The sequence below is a fragment of the Acinonyx jubatus genome, chromosome B1 (genome assembly GCF_027475565.1).
Source record: "Acinonyx jubatus isolate Ajub_Pintada_27869175 chromosome B1, VMU_Ajub_asm_v1.0, whole genome shotgun sequence".
NCBI lineage: Eukaryota > Metazoa > Chordata > Mammalia > Carnivora > Felidae > Acinonyx > Acinonyx jubatus.
This window is the reverse complement of record NC_069382.1, coordinates 183,640,854-183,656,936: the sequence shown is the minus strand read 5'-3', so window position 1 is coordinate 183,656,936 and position 16,083 is coordinate 183,640,854. Positions and strand designations below refer to the sequence as shown.

Here is a 16,083-nt window from a genome sequence, read left to right as displayed (position 1 = left end):
ACATATTGCACACATATGCACATGTACATATATATGTATGTATATGCAGAGACAGATACAGATATAGACACACAACATATATATACTGTATATGAATCTTTTGGTTGCAACTAATAGGAAACCCACTCCAAGTAGGTCTAAACCATAAAGGCAATTAGAGTTCCTTCCGTCTTTCTTCCGTATCCCAAAGGTAGTCCTCTTTATGTTTATGAAATGGCTGCCAAAAACTTCCATATTCGTGTGTAGCAGGAAGAGGATGTCTGTTTAGGTAACTTCTATAGAAGAGTGAAAAAACTTAAAAAAAATTTTTTTAATGTTTATTTATTTTGGAGAGAGAGACAGAGCCCAACAGAGCAGGGGAGGGGCAGAGAGAGAGGGAGACACAGAATCCAAAGCAGGCTCCAGACTCCGAGCTGACAGCATAGAGCCCGACGCGGGGCTCGAACTCCCGAACTGTGAGATCGTGACCTGGGGGGAAGTCAGACGCTCAAGCGACTGAGCCACTCAGGCTCCCCGAGTGAAAAAACTTCTTACTCAGAACCCCTAAAAGTACATTTTCTCACATCTTATTGTTTGATTGGGTTTCAAGCCCACCTTTAATCCAATCCCTTAACCAAATGAGAGGTGTGAAGATGGCCTAAAATTAATCCCCAGAGCTGGTGGATTATTGGGTGTGGTGCGGTGTCAGCTTTTCTGGAATTATGTGGTCTGCACAGGGGAAAGGCAGAGAGCCAAAGGAAAATCAGATTCTGTTACCAACAGAAGCTTGAGAGTTGATTGAATCCTAGGTGGTCTGGATTAATAAATGCCCCTACCCCTTGTCTCCCACACACGTGAGTGCACACATCATGGTTGTCAGGAATTTCACAATCAAAGATTCCATTTATAATGGATTTACTTTCTGGACTTCATGTTTTAACAGATTCTATCTACTAAGAAACTGAGAGCATTGTTATAAAGAATTCATTTTTGTATTTTCATGCATGAAAAAAACTGGTATTACCACAATGAGTTCATATAATTCCAGCCTAAAGTAATAAAATTGGAGTTTTAGAAAGCTTAGGAGACCTGAAAGGAAGTGAATGTACAATTGCAATTATAATTATTGAAATATTAAAAATAGCTTGATGGCTCTCAGGAATCAAGGGCTCTGTTTGGGAAGCACTTTTGTAAAATGTGCCTCTTCAACGTCAAGTTTTGACTAGATCTTTCCTGACAAGTGCATAAAGTCAAGATGAATAATCCAATGCACAAACAACCTGGGGTAGATTTGCCCTTTGGTTTACCTCATACTAGCCCCACCCCCTTCTCTTTCCCTGTCACTGTCTTTTTTCTCCAGTGATGTGATACGACCAAAGAGTCTCCCTGCTAGGGGGGAAAATACTTTGAAGTAATTAAACTTTTTTCTTAGGCTTCTTTTTTAAAAATCATAGTCATTGTTCAGAAAGCGTGTTTATTGGCAACTCCCCAATCTCAGTGGCTTAGCAAAGTAAACATTTATTTCTCATTCAACCAAAGTGGGTTGCTTATGGAGTGAGCATTTGCCTTGCTCCATGCGGTGATATAGGGAACCAGGCTCCTTCCATCTCAGGATTGCCTAGGGCCTCAGAGATTTCAGTGGAGCCTGTAGCCTGTGTATCCAGTCAGTAGACGAAAGGAGAATGATGGTATTATGCATGAAACACAGGTGATGATGTGGGCAGATCTCAGCAACCTGGCCCAGAAGTGGTGCACACTATTTCTGCCCACATTCCACTGGTCAAGACAGTCCTGTGACCTCGTCTAACTATAAGGGAGCTGACAAATGTGGTTTGATTGTGTGCCCAGCTGGACAAGGTTTTGGCTAATGCAGAGGAGTCTTTGTTGCAGACTGAAAAATGCTTATTTAGAACCTTGCTTTTCTCCTGACACAGGTACACAGGAACATTTTGAAAGCCAGGGCTTTTGACTCTCAGCATTGTAAGTTGGGAGAGTGAAAGTCATAGCTACTGAGCTGAATCCTTGAAGAATGGCTTGTTTTGCAGTTAACAAAGAGAAGAGTTTCTGCAAGACGTATTTTTACCTAGAGGTCACTGGATATATAGTATGTTGGGATTCCTAGGACGTCTAGTGAGAGCATACATTCTGATAGCCATTGTGCAAGTAACCATAATGCAAGTACCTTATTTCCCTCCAGTTGGAAGGTGGACACAGGTTGGTGACTCTCATGAATAGCAGGGTCTGGAGTGCTATTCTGAGCCCGTACCCTGGGAAGGTGGCAGGATCTCAAAGGAATTACTGTGTGGTTTTGAGATGGGAATTGAACCTAAGGTCTCAGATTTATACCCGTTGAGAGGGATTTCTGTGCCTCACGAGCAGAGAGTAAGTGGGCTTGAAGGACCCATGGCAGGCTTGGAAAGTGGACATCTTGGTATTGGGCAAGATGGGCCCAAACTAGGAGATGGGAGAATGAGGACACTAAGCATCTTTAAAATTTGGTCTTCACAAGATCTAAATTTTCTTGAATGGCCCTAAAATGAAGTGGAGGGGACCTACATAATGACAAATTATAGCCAGTTTTGTTAGATAGGGCCATAAAGTCAGAATTCTTTTTGTATAAAGAAAGTAAACAAATAAGGTAATTCTTTTTTTCCCCCAGCATTTATTTATTTTTGAGAGAAAGAGACAGAGCGTGAGCAGGAAAGGGGAAGAGAAAGAGGGAGACACAGAATCTGAAGCAGGCTTCAGGCTCTGAGCTGTCGGCACAGAGCCTGACGTGGGGCTTGGACCCACGAGCTGTGAGATCATGACCAGAGCTGAAGTCGGGTGCTCAACCGACTGAGTCACCCAGGAGCCCCAAATAAGATAATTTTTACTCAGTATTGTGGCTGCATATTTATATGTCGTATATCCATTAGGACTTCAGTGCAGGGACTGTTAGTAGTGTGAATTTTCTGTAAGGGCAGAAGAATACAGAAGGATTGTGGATAGCAAAGGAAGGTACTGGAAGAGAGGAAGGAAGAGACTACCAGGAAAGCTCAGGTCCTTAAAGTGTGGTCTACGGATCCCTTGGAGTCTCTGAGACTTTTTTTTGGAGATACACAAGGTCAAAACTATTCTCATAAATATGAAGACATGATTTTCCTTTCTTATTCTCAGCTGTTTGAGTGTGCAGTGGAGTTTTACACAGGCAACAAATAGAGTAAGAAGCAGCTATGGGCACCCAGCTGTTTTCTCCTAAACCACGTATAAAGGAATTTGCAAAAATGTAAAACACTCTTCCCACTAAATGTTTTTGTTTTGGATCATATGATTACTTTTCATAAAATATGTTATTTCTGTTCCCTGCTTTTTATTGCTATATGTTAAATGAAATCATCGGTAATTTTAAGTCTCAGTTTTAATTTCTAAAATGGTAAATATTGATAAGTATAATCCACATTTTAAAAAGTTCTTTAATGGCCTCAATTATTTTTAAGAGTGTACGAGGTCCTGATGCCAAATTGCTTGAGAATGCCATAGTAGAGAATCAGATCAGAGGTGAGAGAAATTATATTCTGCCATTTGTGGTCAAGTAACCTCAGAGGCTGTGGAGTGCTAAGAAGGTAGATTGTTCTTTCTGGAGAAAAATCATTAGAAGAACAGTAGCAATTAGCTAGGGGCTGCAGGGAAGGTGGTCTTTGGTGGGATAACTAAATTTTAGTAACACTTCGAAGGGCAATGTGTAAACCTAAAATAATTGCAATACTGCCATCTAGTGTTTCATAATGAAAATATTTCAATTTTTTTTCATTCAGTTTATGATGATTGCTTCAGAACTGAATGACTATAGGGCCTAATTTTAATAGTATGCCCTGTATTTTTTGTGTTTATTTCACCAAACATGTACCTTTAAATACTTTAAATGTCTTCTCTCATTTCTTTCTATATTTAACCTCTTCTTTCTTCTTAGGGTTAGGATAACTGGACAGGGTGGGATTTGAAATGAGTTATACCCCGTTCCAATCTTGTGTTCCTCTCATTACACAGTGTAGGATGATTTAAAAGCTGATGTAGGGGAACTGAATAAGTAACTAGCCTCACTTTGATTTTGCCTAACTCCTCTCTCCACAGGCAGTTAAAAAAAATGAACTTTTTATTTTGCCTTTAAAAAGAATTTTTTATTTCTTTAAGTTTTAATTTTATTTTTAGTTACTTAACATACAGTGTTATATAAGTTTCAGGATCAATTTTAGATGTACAGCTAAGTTGCAAAGATAGTACAGAGCCTTCTCATGCACCCCTCAGTTTCCCCTCTTGTCCACGTTCTGAGTTACTGTGATACATATGCGGCCTGCTTGGGACAGTGGAGGAAAAGTCCCACATCGAGGCGCATGACTGTGAGATTTCAGAAATAGAAGCCTGGGAGGCAGGGAAGGGGGGTTGGGTTACAAAACAGGTTATATATAAAAGATTAGGACTTGGGTTGTCATCAGACTTCTCAATAGCCACACCAGAAGCTAGAAGGCCAGGAACCCATGCTTGCAAAAGTTTGAGTGAAAATTACTTCCATCATAGAATCCCATAGTGGTCAAACTACATATCAAGCGTGACATTAGAATAAAGATAATTCCAGAACTACAGAGTTTCCAAAAAGTTACTTCTCATGCCTCCTTTGTCAGAAAGTTATTCACGGAGAAAAGACAAAGAGGAAGAAAGCACAGAGAAGAGGTGATGGGGTTGCAGATTACGTAGCTCTGTGGTGGCCTGAACGACAACCGTGCAGAATGGGCAGGAAAATAGAAGTGTTTGAACATCAGAGATTTATCATTCTGTCAGAGTGTTTGGGGATGAATTAGTGATAGGTATACAGAAAATTCAATATAAAAACCAGGCAGTTGATTAACCCCAGAGAAAATAAAAGGTTGCACGTAAGCATGGTCTATTATTTCACGGCTCAGCTTTGAACCATGCATGGTCATAGTAATGTAAGTATTGAGTATTTATTTAACTTTTTGGAAGTTTACTTATTTATTTTTGAGAGATGCAGGGGGAGAGAGAGAGAAAGAGAGAGCGAGCAAGGGAGGGGAGGGGCAGAGAGAGAGGTAGACAGAATCTGAAGTGGGCTCCTTGCAGTCAGCTCAGAACTGGATGTGGGGCTCAAACCCACAAACAGTGATAATCATGACCTGAACTGAAGTTGGGCACTCAGCTGACTGAACCACCCAGGAGCCCCAATATCAAGTGTTTATTTAGCATGTTGGAGGAGGAGGAGAGAGAGCCAGAGGGAGGGAGACAGAGTGAGCTTGATCTTCTACCTCTATATCCAGAATTCGATTGTTATTATCTAAAATTGAAAACAAAGACGCAGTAATCTCAGTTTATTGTTTAAATAACATGGGAGAAAATTCCAGAAGAGACAGTTGCGAACTGTTACTTGTAGGGAGTGGGGCTTAGGAATTGGGAGGAATTGGCTAAGGGAGAATTCTAGTAGGATAATGTGACTTTTAAAAACAATGTCCATGTTTTTTAATAAAACGGATAAGATTGGATGAATGGGTGCCCTGCCAAAGCATCCAGGCTGGTCTAACTCTGTTAAAATCAGGGTGTGCCCAGAGAAGAAAGTGGAAATGCTTGCCTTTACAAAGTGTCTTGGATTTGCATCAAGGCCAAGGCCAGTCAAGTGTGATCATTTAATCTGGCTCCCTTCTTGTTTGCATACACATTTGCATTCTGAGACTTTGGTCGGGGTGAGTCCCCACACTGTTTGCACAATTTCTTGGGCTCCTCTGACTAAAGGGCACAGAACTCCCATTTGGCTGAGTGTCTAGCTGGCCCTCTTCTGAAAATATGGCTTTCCCTGCAGGATTTGGATGGGGGGCGTCCACTGCAGCTTATCAAGTGGAAGGTAGGAGAAGCTCCTTCCCCTTCACTAGGGCTGGAATGGAATTACTTCTGGTGGGGTCTGTGTGCCTAGGGAAGAGGGTGAGGCTGAGGAGGCAAAAGGAAAAGAAGGAAAGGGATTAGTGAGTCTGTAATCATAGAAGTGAAACTGTCACTTTTCACACAGAAGAGGTTCACATTCCTTTGTCCCTTTCTTTCGGCAAGGTTGGTGGTAGTGAGGGGTTGACGACTGAGCTGCACCTGTAATTTCAGTAAGCTCAAGTTTATCTGAGACATCAATTTACCTTGGACTAGCTGCTTTTGTCATTGATTTCTTGAACACTCTTGCCAAAATTCCCCCAACAGCAACAAAAAATTAATTTCCACTGTTGGCTGGAAAAATACTCAGTAAATTTCTTCAAGGAATACAAGAGACTTTATTAGAGGATGTTCATCCGTTGGAAGAGGTGCCCGGTTCTATTTTTAGTGCTAAAAAGCAGAGACTAGTCTAGTGTGCCATCCCATCTCTGGGGCAGCTGATAAGTGCAGGGGCCAACCGCAGGGTGTGAGAAAGCACCCTGGATGGAGCTGGAGGTCTAATGGAGTTGGAGCCCTGGTCTCTGTCCTACTACTGATGAGCCTGTGCTCCATATATACATATCTTTTCCATGTGGGAAACTCTGGGCTAAACAAAGCCAAGAGAGTTTCTTGTAGTAGTTTCATAGAACTCCTGTAGCAAATTACCATAAATTGGGGGGTTTATTTTCTCACAGTTCTGGGGACCAGAACAAGCCATGTGACTCCTCAGACTCTACTTTTTACTAGCTCTGTGTGACTTTGTACAAGTTACTCAATCTCTCTGTGCTTCCAATCTGTAAGATGGGGAAAATTAGGGTATCTATGTTATATCATTGCTGTGAGGTTTAAATAAGATGATGTGGAATTGCCTGAGTGGCTCAGTTGGTTGATCATCTGACTCTTGATTTCAGCTCAGGTCATGATCTTGCATTTGTGGGGGGCTTGGCAGTGAGCGTGGAGCCTGCGTGGGATTCTCTCTCCTCTCTCTCCCTCTGCCCCTCTCCCCAACTCTTTTTCTCTCATACTAAAAACAAACAACAACAACAACAACAAAAATAAGATGACGTATGTCAAATGCTTGGTACCTAGTAAGTGCTCAATGCATGGTCTTTATATTGAGGGGGTTACAAAAGGATTTCTGGGGATGACTCTGTGAAACTTACAAGTTAACTTGGCATAAATCTGCAATCAGTTATACCAGACGATATCATAGATTTCAGCTGCCAGTTTCCAGGTCCTTTTCATGTAGAACCTAGGGATAACCTTACTGGTCCATTTTGAGCTCCTGTCTTCACAGGGCCTCAGGGTTGCCATAGCTCTTCTGTCTTTTGGAGGCAGTTTGTTCATGCCCTTCTGTACTGAGCTTGCTGCAGCCTTGTTTTAGGATTTTTATTTGTGGCCCCTAACCTCCCACTGTGCTGTTAACTCTCTAGCAGCTTTGAAGTGGGGAGACTTGATCCTACATGACTTCTCTCCTTGTCAACTCACAGAATGATTTTTTTATGTTTGTGGTTTTCCACCCATGCTTCTGTGCTAGGTTTGAATCCTAGCTCAGGCACTTACTAACTGAGTGACCTTGGGCAAATAACTTAAGCCTCAGTTTCCTTACTTATGAAATTAGGAAAGTGGTCATTCCCACTTTGTAGGTTTGTTCTGAGGATTACAGAGTTTAGCATGTGTAAGGGGAGCACAAGAGGGCCTGGAGCATAAGAGCAGCAACACTAATCCTATCATGGTGATTCTTTCTCCTGGCTGTGGTCTCTTCCACTCCTTTACTGACAGGAGAGTTACATTGTCTGCTCCACCTAAGGGGAATGGTGATTTCCCCTTTTTCTGCATGTTAGAATACATTCCCTCTTTGCTCATTCCGGACTAGTTCCACCAGCAGTTGCTGGGAGAGTGTAGCTCCCCTTCCACTGTGGTGCAGATCACACATGCGGGATGTCAGTGGCTTTGTCATACGGCATTGTCAAATCAATGTGACCTGGGATTTAAAAGCTGAAGTTGCCTTGTCACTTTTTGATTTTGAGAATCCTTGAGCTTTTAGGTTGCCCTGGTTCCGAAAGTCTACAGAACCGTTGGAAGAAGTCACATACCCTCAACAGAACTGAGGATGAAACGTAAATTGTATTTGTTAAAAAAAACAACAGAAAGCTAACGTTTTGGCTATGTGTGATAAAGCATTACCATGTATGTCTTTCCACTGGCTTTCAAAACACAGCTGTCTGTGTAGGTATCTTTGTTTTCACATACCCTCTTGCTAGCCCTGAGAGATAATGAGCATACTCCCCCGCCTCCCCACTGCCCGGCATACCCATGCCTCACCCCCACACAGAAATAGGGTATTTTGGCTCTGTTACTCAGAATAGAAGGCACTGTCAGGGTCTTTGTAGGTGGGTCAGGACAGGACTTTCTAATCACCGGGCCTGCTAATATATTGATTATTTGGTTGCTTATTTCACTTGACCCTTGATTCTTCTTTCTTACTGTCCTTCATATCTCTTCTGCCCCCACTCTGGCTACTTCCCTGTTTATAGCTTTTAAGAAGAGTTTAATGAAATGTTTATTATATAAGAGTTGGCTGTGTGGTGCTTTGAGCCTTTTGGAGGAAAGCACAATATAAATCTAATAAATAAATAATAAACGAGTGATATAAGCAGGAGGAAAATTATGTGTTTTAGGTGAGTTGTAAAGAACGTTGTAAAACCTGTAAAATGTATTTCTTAGACGAAGAGGCAGGAAAAAAAGGCAGATAATCATTGTTGGTACAGAAGTGAGTCTCCTGCAGTATTTTAATTACAAAAAAACATTTCTCATGAGTTTTAACCCTTTGTGAAGTCACCTCTGCCTCTGTTTTGGCTGGAGGAAATGAGAGACACAAAACAGCAGGTAGCTTAGTGGCATTTTGTTTACTCCCTCGGTAGGCCACAGAGGAGCTATGAAAATAACATTTAGGACCCAGTTCTACAGCTCTTATGAGCTTATAACTCCCATTGATTTCAGGGAAGGCTCTTAAGGGGTGAACAAGATCTGCAGAATCCCACAAATCCTAAGCAAAGTCTAAACTACTCCATCAACACCTCCTGGTGGGATCTGAGTTTGTGGTTCTTAGGGAGGAAAAGGCCTCAGTTTTATGAATGTCATTATCAACCTTTGATGCTGCACTGGATACCAATATAACGTTTGGATGTTGATTTAGCTTTAACTTTGGCTTTGTGTTGGCAGAACTCGGGGCTGGGCTCAAATTTTGGCCTTCTGTTTGCCTTGGTATGTCCAAGATGGAATGCTATAGTTAAGAAATTGGAGTTATGTTTGCATTTTAAAAGTGGGAGAATAAACAGGGCAGCTGAATTTTCAAGTTGGTTTTAGATCCCATTTGTGGTGATTTCTATTCAGGCTATTTCCTCTCTAGTCCTTTTTAAAAACTCATCTAGTCTACACAAACCTGAGCCAGAGGCATATGACATCTACACGTTTTAGATGTCAGCACAGGCCCTATATTTCTTTAGACCACTTCCTGTTTATCTTGATTCCTGTTTTCTGCTAAACCCCTTAAACATTACAGTTTAGGATGACTGCCTGTGGTAGTCTTCTAGGACAGAGTTTATCAGATAGAGTTTACCAGATAGATCTACTCTTTGTCTGGACCACCTGGGAAAGGAGAGAAAAAAGACTTAAAAGCATGGCTGCTTATTTCTTGGTGTGTAAGGAAAAAGGAAGAAGAGAGGGAAGCATTTATCCATGAAATTTCTCATAGCTTAAAGGGTGATATGACAGAAACCACCTTTATTTCTTCCCCGCAGGTTCAAATTTGTGACCCACAAAAATCTCAGTGATCGCCTCCCTTTGTTTAAGTTTTTCTTAAATTCTGATTAGTTAACATACAGCGCAATATTAGTTTCAGGTGTGAAATATAGTGATTCAACACTTCCATACAACACCCTGTGCTCATCACAACAAGTGCACTCCTCAATCCCCCTCACGTATTTAATCCATCCCTTTTTTTGATTGTACCATGAAAGTATGTAGGCATCATTGAAAGAGTATGGGCTGGGGCAGGGATGATGTTCAAATATTCATCAACTGATTCACTACCCAAGAAGATGATGACTATAAAGAATGGGTATAGACTAGACTGGCACTTGCATTGATTAGTGAGAGTGGATGCCAGCCATAAACAACTGGTATGGGGCAGACTATCATCTTCATTGACCATTAAGAGTGGAGGCCGGCTGTAAACTACTGATATTGATCAGGCTGGCACCTACATGAACCAATCAGAGTGGGGCCACTCTTACAGGTACTGACTGAATTTCAGTCTTGGGCTTATGAGTAAGACACATCTGGAATATGCCTGATTCTATTTGTATACTGCTGGAGAATTAAATGAGTTAACTTCTCTAAGCCTCAGATTTCTCACCTGTAGAGTTCCCAATGCTGATCTCTTTTTATTGAAACTTCATGGGGTGAATATGGGAGACATTTTTTCTTACATTTTGTATTTCTCTGGATCTGGGTTGATTCCTCAACTTTTTCTTCCAGATTACTAATTTGGACTTTAGCTTCATTCATTCTGTTTTTCAATTCCTCTTGAATATTTAATTGTGGCAATCATAGTTTTAGGTTTTCAAATTTATTCTTTGATTGCTTCAGTTTTAAGAAGCTGTATTTTGTTTTCTGGATGTAATCACACCTCAAATCTTTTTAAGAATGCTTGTTTAAAAAGTTAAGTTCCTTCCTTCCTTCCTTCCTTCCTTCCTTCCTTCCTTCCTTCCTTCCTTCTTCCTTCCTTCCTTCCTTCCTTCCTTCCTTCCTTCCTTCCTCCTTCCTTCCCTCTGTATCACTTTAAGATTTTGAGATTTTTTTGCATATATTTGATGCTATTTGTTTTTGTCAAATGTCTGGTGATCCTTGAGAGCCTGTTCATGTTCATGAATGAAAGATTATGTTGATATCAGTGTCTGAGTTAGGTTGTTTTTAAAAGTCAAATAGTTCTATTTAACTAAAACAGGACTGGTTTTATAAGAAGTAGGGTTCTGTATAAGTGGGTGGGAACTATTGACAGTCAGTCTTTTCATAAAGGACTATATATGAAGAGAAAGAGACAAGATTTAGATCTCAATAACTTCCAGATAATGAGGATTTTAAAGAATATTTTTGTTTGCTTTTTTTTTTTTAGAATTTTGTATTTTTATGAAGTCAATTTTTTTTCAATTTTATTGAAATGTAATTGACACACAGTATAAATTTCAGGTGTATAGTATAATGATTTGGCTTAGACATACTGGGAAATGATCATGACAATAAGTCTAGTTAGCATCCATCATCTCATATAGATATCGCCCTCACCAAAAACGTATTTTTTTCCTTGTGATGAGAACTTTTAGGATCTACTCTCTTAGCAACTGGCAAATGTAGCAGGGTTTTAGCTGTAGTCATCGTGTAGTCCATTGTGTCCCCAGTACTTATTTTATGTCGTAACTGGAAGTTTGTGCCTCTTGACCACTTTCTTCCATCCCCAAAGCCCCACCTCCTGCCTCTGGTAACCACGAACCTGATCTCTTTTTCTATGAATTTTGTTTGTTTGTTTGTTTTAAGATTTCACATAAGTGAGATCATACAGTATTTATCTTTCTCTGTCTGATTGTTGTTTATTACTTTCATGCTTCCTGCCCCCACTTCTCTTCAAGTTCATGGTTAATATACTTCTAGTCTTTTTGTATACATTTGTTTATTCATTTATTTTTGAGAGAGAGGATGCGTGTGAGTGGGGGTGGGGCAGAGAGATTGAGAATCCCAAACAGGCTCTGTGCTGCCAGCACAGAGCCCAACTTGGGGCTCAATCTCACGGACTGTGGAGATCATTACCTGAACTGAAGTCAAGAGTCAGAAGCTTAACCAACTGAGCTACCCAGATGCCCCCATCCATAGACTTTTATGCACACATACCCTTTTATATTTTTCACCTGAATATGAGTGTTCTATAAATGGTTTGGGCTTTTTTTATGACACTTAACAACTATCTTGATAAGCTATAACATGTCTGCATCTTTTCTCATCAGCCTGTGCTTTTTCTTTCTTATCTTTCTATAGTGCTCATGGATGTTACATGAAAAACTAAATGTGATTCAATATATTTAACCAGGAAAAACAAGAAAAAATTGCTGTACCTCAATCATTTGTTTGGAGTATGGGTTCTATATATTAGCCTACATAATTGTACATGAGTTTTGTTGTTGTTGTTGTTGTTGTTGTTGTTGTCACCACCAAATTCATCAGTTAAGATGGGACATTTGTTTATTTGGATGAGTATGTGTCAGCATTGTACTGGAAAATAAAAAGCATTACTTGTGCTGTTCCTTCCTGGGCCTGCCCATCTGGTAGGGGTTGCTTTCCAGGTAAGTTCACTGGTGCACAAGGTCAAGTGGTTCTTTGAAAATTATTAGGCCATCATAAAGTGCCCATGCCAGCACTCTGGGACTCATGTTAGACTCTTCCTCTTACTCTCTTCTTTTTTTAACCAATTATTTTTTATTCTATCTCTTCTTAACCTCTTGGTTACATCCTCTCCTCCATTACTACTGCCTTTTCTTTAGTTCTGGAACTCACTGGCGCTTATCGTCCTGAAATACCCTTCGCTCCTCTACACTCCTGCAGTCTCTCCAGCACAGTGCTTATAGTGTGGTCTGTTCAAATTCTGACCACATCATTCCATTTTGTGAGAGATAACAAGAGCTCCAAAATTAAACTGGCTAGGTTTGAATCTTGACTCCACCAGTCAGGGATCTTGGGAGATACCTGAGCTTTGCAGGCCTCAGTTTCCTGATTTGTAAAATGGGAACAATAATAGTACCTATCTTGGGGTTGTTGTAAACATTAAATGTGTTTATTAACATCAAATTCTTAGAGCAGTCTTGGGCAACCTTTGTGCGTTTAATAAATTTTAACAATGATTAAAAACATTATTACTGTCTTCTATCTTCTACAGAATAATTTCTGAACTTCTGGCATGGCATAAAAAAAAAAACTTTGTAATTTCACCTCTCACTACATCGCCAGCTTCACCTCTTGCTTTTCTTCATTTGTATCTTCTTCCTTGACCAAGATGAAGCACATGCCATTCTTTAAATGTGCCATGACCTTCATGTACTGCTGCACACATTATTCCCTCCGCTTGGGTGCACACCTGACTATTGGCATGAGCAGAGACCAACGGGACAGAGGTCCAGTCTTTCCACCTTCCAAGTTGGAACTTTTCTTACTCCAACATACTGCCTCTTTCATCTCTATCCTTTACACTCTTCTTCTGAGTATGTGACTTTTCTGAGTAAAGGTAGTAAGGGGCAGGGGATGGAGAGGGGCAAAGGGAACCCCTAAAAGAGGTTTTGAGTATACATGAACAATCTGCTCTTGTATTAAATATTTGAAACAACATGCTTTTTTACATGGTGGCATTTGGACATGACTCCATGCATGTAAAGAAGACTACCATCATAAGTGGTGTTGATACGGATATTGTAGCTCTGTGTTGGTATTTTGGATGGCATGGGTGGTCACCATTGGTAATAGCTGGAGCCCTGTTTTTTACTCCTACTGTGCTACATGAGCCTCTGCCTCGAGGTGCCCTAAACCAGCTGAGCACATCTATATTGGCTTTGGATCTTTCTCAAGGTGCCTGATCTTCCTTTCATTAGTGTGGATAATCAGAGTTTGATTGTAAAGTATGCCCGGGCCAAATACAAGGGCTTTTAAAATTGTCTGCTGTTTTAGATTATCCAGGCCACTGATCCCCCTTCCTTAGCATGGATAATTGAGAGTGGACTGGGCTGAAGAATGTTAAGCAGAACCAATTGACAAAATAAATGAGATTTTAAAAATCCTTTACATTTTAATAATAGAAAAAAAACCAAGGTAGGTTTTCTTTTCTTCTTCTTCTTCTTTTTTTAATCTAAAAGGGCCTATTTGATATTTTGAAACTGTAAATTTATTAGGGTTTACCTTGATTCAAGACAGAAAAATATTTTTGTGATGCACCCATTTAAAAACCTATTTAAAATGTATACTAATTATAATAGGCACTTAAAGGAGTTAGGGGAAATACTGAAAATATAGACAAGAGGTTGGACAGTTTCAGAGTCAATGTCACATCTTCCTATACCTAGGTTTATGTTTCATTTAGGTACCAAGGGGAGGGTGGCAGTCACTTCAGATTCTGAAAATATCTGTCTTGATAGTGGAGGCTATAATTCTTCAACCCTAATGAGCAATAATCATGTAGAGAAGGGCATTTTTTGAATGTATGTATAAGATTAACAGGGTTCTGATCGCTGTCTGAATGTCTGAGCTCATTCACTTCTCATTTTCATCCTCTTGTCTCTCCCTATGTATCCCTGAGTACAGGGAGAAATGTATTTACATGTCACTTGAATAGGAATTTAGAGGACATTTTCTCAAAGGAACAACGTTGTAAATAGGGGTAGGTGTCACTGAATACCCTTCAGGTGTGTAATGAGATAAATAAATTTTGGGGGTTGGCTTGGGAATTTCAATATAATGTAAGAGGCAATGGTGAGTTTCTGGGCAGGTGACTCATAAACAAGGTTTTTGAAACATTACACATTTTTATGTTGGGAATTGCCAAGCTAAGGCTTAAAGTCTCCCACAACACCCATGAATAATCATTTAAATACAGGCTTTGAGACTTGGGGGAAAAAGTGCATTATTTACTCTAAAGACAATAATCTTCCTTTGGAGTCATTGTAGTCTATCATACAGATGCATACTTGGGGATCTTTGAAAGAGCAACATTTTCTCTTGATGGTCCATTACTTCATATATCTTACAAATTATTATCCAGGTCTAGATTGCAGGCATGGATTAGAGATGTGCATCTACCACTCTGTAACACAGTGTGGGAGACTAGGGGTCTTTCACGGGAGGAAATATTACAAAGGGCTTTGACCATTGCCTACTTTGTTTGCATGAAGACCAAGATATGGGGATGGAGGTGATGGAGACTCTAATGTAGCCTTTGGTTCCCCACAATGCTGAGAACTTGGCAAATGTTGGTATACAATAAATCTTGTCGTCCAACTGATTTAGTGAAGGGAGAACTGAGGCCTTCTCAGCATAGATATTAGACAGCTGAGACAAGCATCTGCCAGGGCCACCCCAGTGTACTCTCTGTGGCTTAACCAAAGACAAAATGCAACCACACTAAAACTGTGATATGGTTGGCTTGATGTTGGATGATGACTTTGGAGAGAAATTGTGCCAGAAGAGTCACAAAAGGTCTGTTTCCATGATGTACTGGAGGACCTTGTTCCCTGACATGAGTTAATAATTAAATTAAGAGTTTTGGAGGTTTACCAATGGCATACCCCTTTGTACTGCCAGTTGACATACTGTGGAAACTTTGTAGCTGCCACAATCAGACTTTAACATGAAAAGTCCAGAAAACTCTGTATTCAGGGAGTTGTTTTGAGACATCAGCAGACATCTCCTAAGAATGAAGACTGACCCAGTGATTCCTGGGAGACCTTGAGCAAAGTCAATTCGTTTATGAGTCACAGAAACCTCAAATTATTCTAAACGGCATTTGCTGCCATCAGAAAGTTCTGTTCTTGAATTAGCAAGCTGCTACAAGTTCCAATCTGGTGTTCTTTCTCAGAAAGATGCTTATGGGGTATAAATCTTTTTAAGTGCATTTTATTGTACCAATTGTTTCGTTTAGAAAAAGCCCATTAGTTTGTTATTAAGTGGTCTGTTTAATAGTGTCAATAAATTCTAAAATTGGAGACTGGGTATTGTTATTTTGGATGTTTTAATGGTCCCAATTGTTTAAATTACTTGGCCTTGACTCGTTTTCTTGACCTTTGTTTGTTTTAAGGGCTTGGAAAAACTTTCCCAACTACCCAGAGTTGATGCAGTGGCTCTTCATATATGTGATACAAACATGAAAAATATTTGAATAAGTTAGCTTATTGACTTTCATAAGCAATGTGGTCTTGTTTTTGTTTCATAATTTCTTTAAGACTTACTTCTCTCAGGTGGGTAATATCTACCTTTTGGAGGTTATTGGGAATAGTGCATGAAATAACTCAAGTAATCTCTTAGCATGCAGCCTGGCATTAAAAAAAAACAAACAAACTCAGTAGATGTTAA

The 16,083-nt window shown here is 40.1% G+C and overlaps 1 protein-coding gene across 9 annotated transcripts in view; it reads left to right on the top strand.

Annotated features, from left to right (window-relative positions):
• LOC106986839 (cytosolic beta-glucosidase) overlaps positions 1-16,083 on the top strand; it is a 229,931-nt gene that overhangs the window by 15,827 nt on the left and 198,021 nt on the right. For 4 of the 9 annotated variants that reach the window (XM_027046863.2, XM_053217511.1, XM_053217515.1 and 1 more), the window contains exon 1: positions 5,678-5,866. The exons of 1 other annotated variant lie outside the window; for it this stretch is intronic. In XM_027046863.2, coding sequence (XP_026902664.1) covers positions 5,809-5,866 — 58 coding nt within the window. In that variant the 5' untranslated portion in view covers positions 5,678-5,808. Of the gene's footprint in view, positions 1-5,676; positions 5,867-16,083 lie in introns of those variants that run through there. 4 more of the 9 variants (XR_008296387.1, XM_053217513.1, XM_027046790.2 and 1 more) reach the window with 2 other exon arrangements.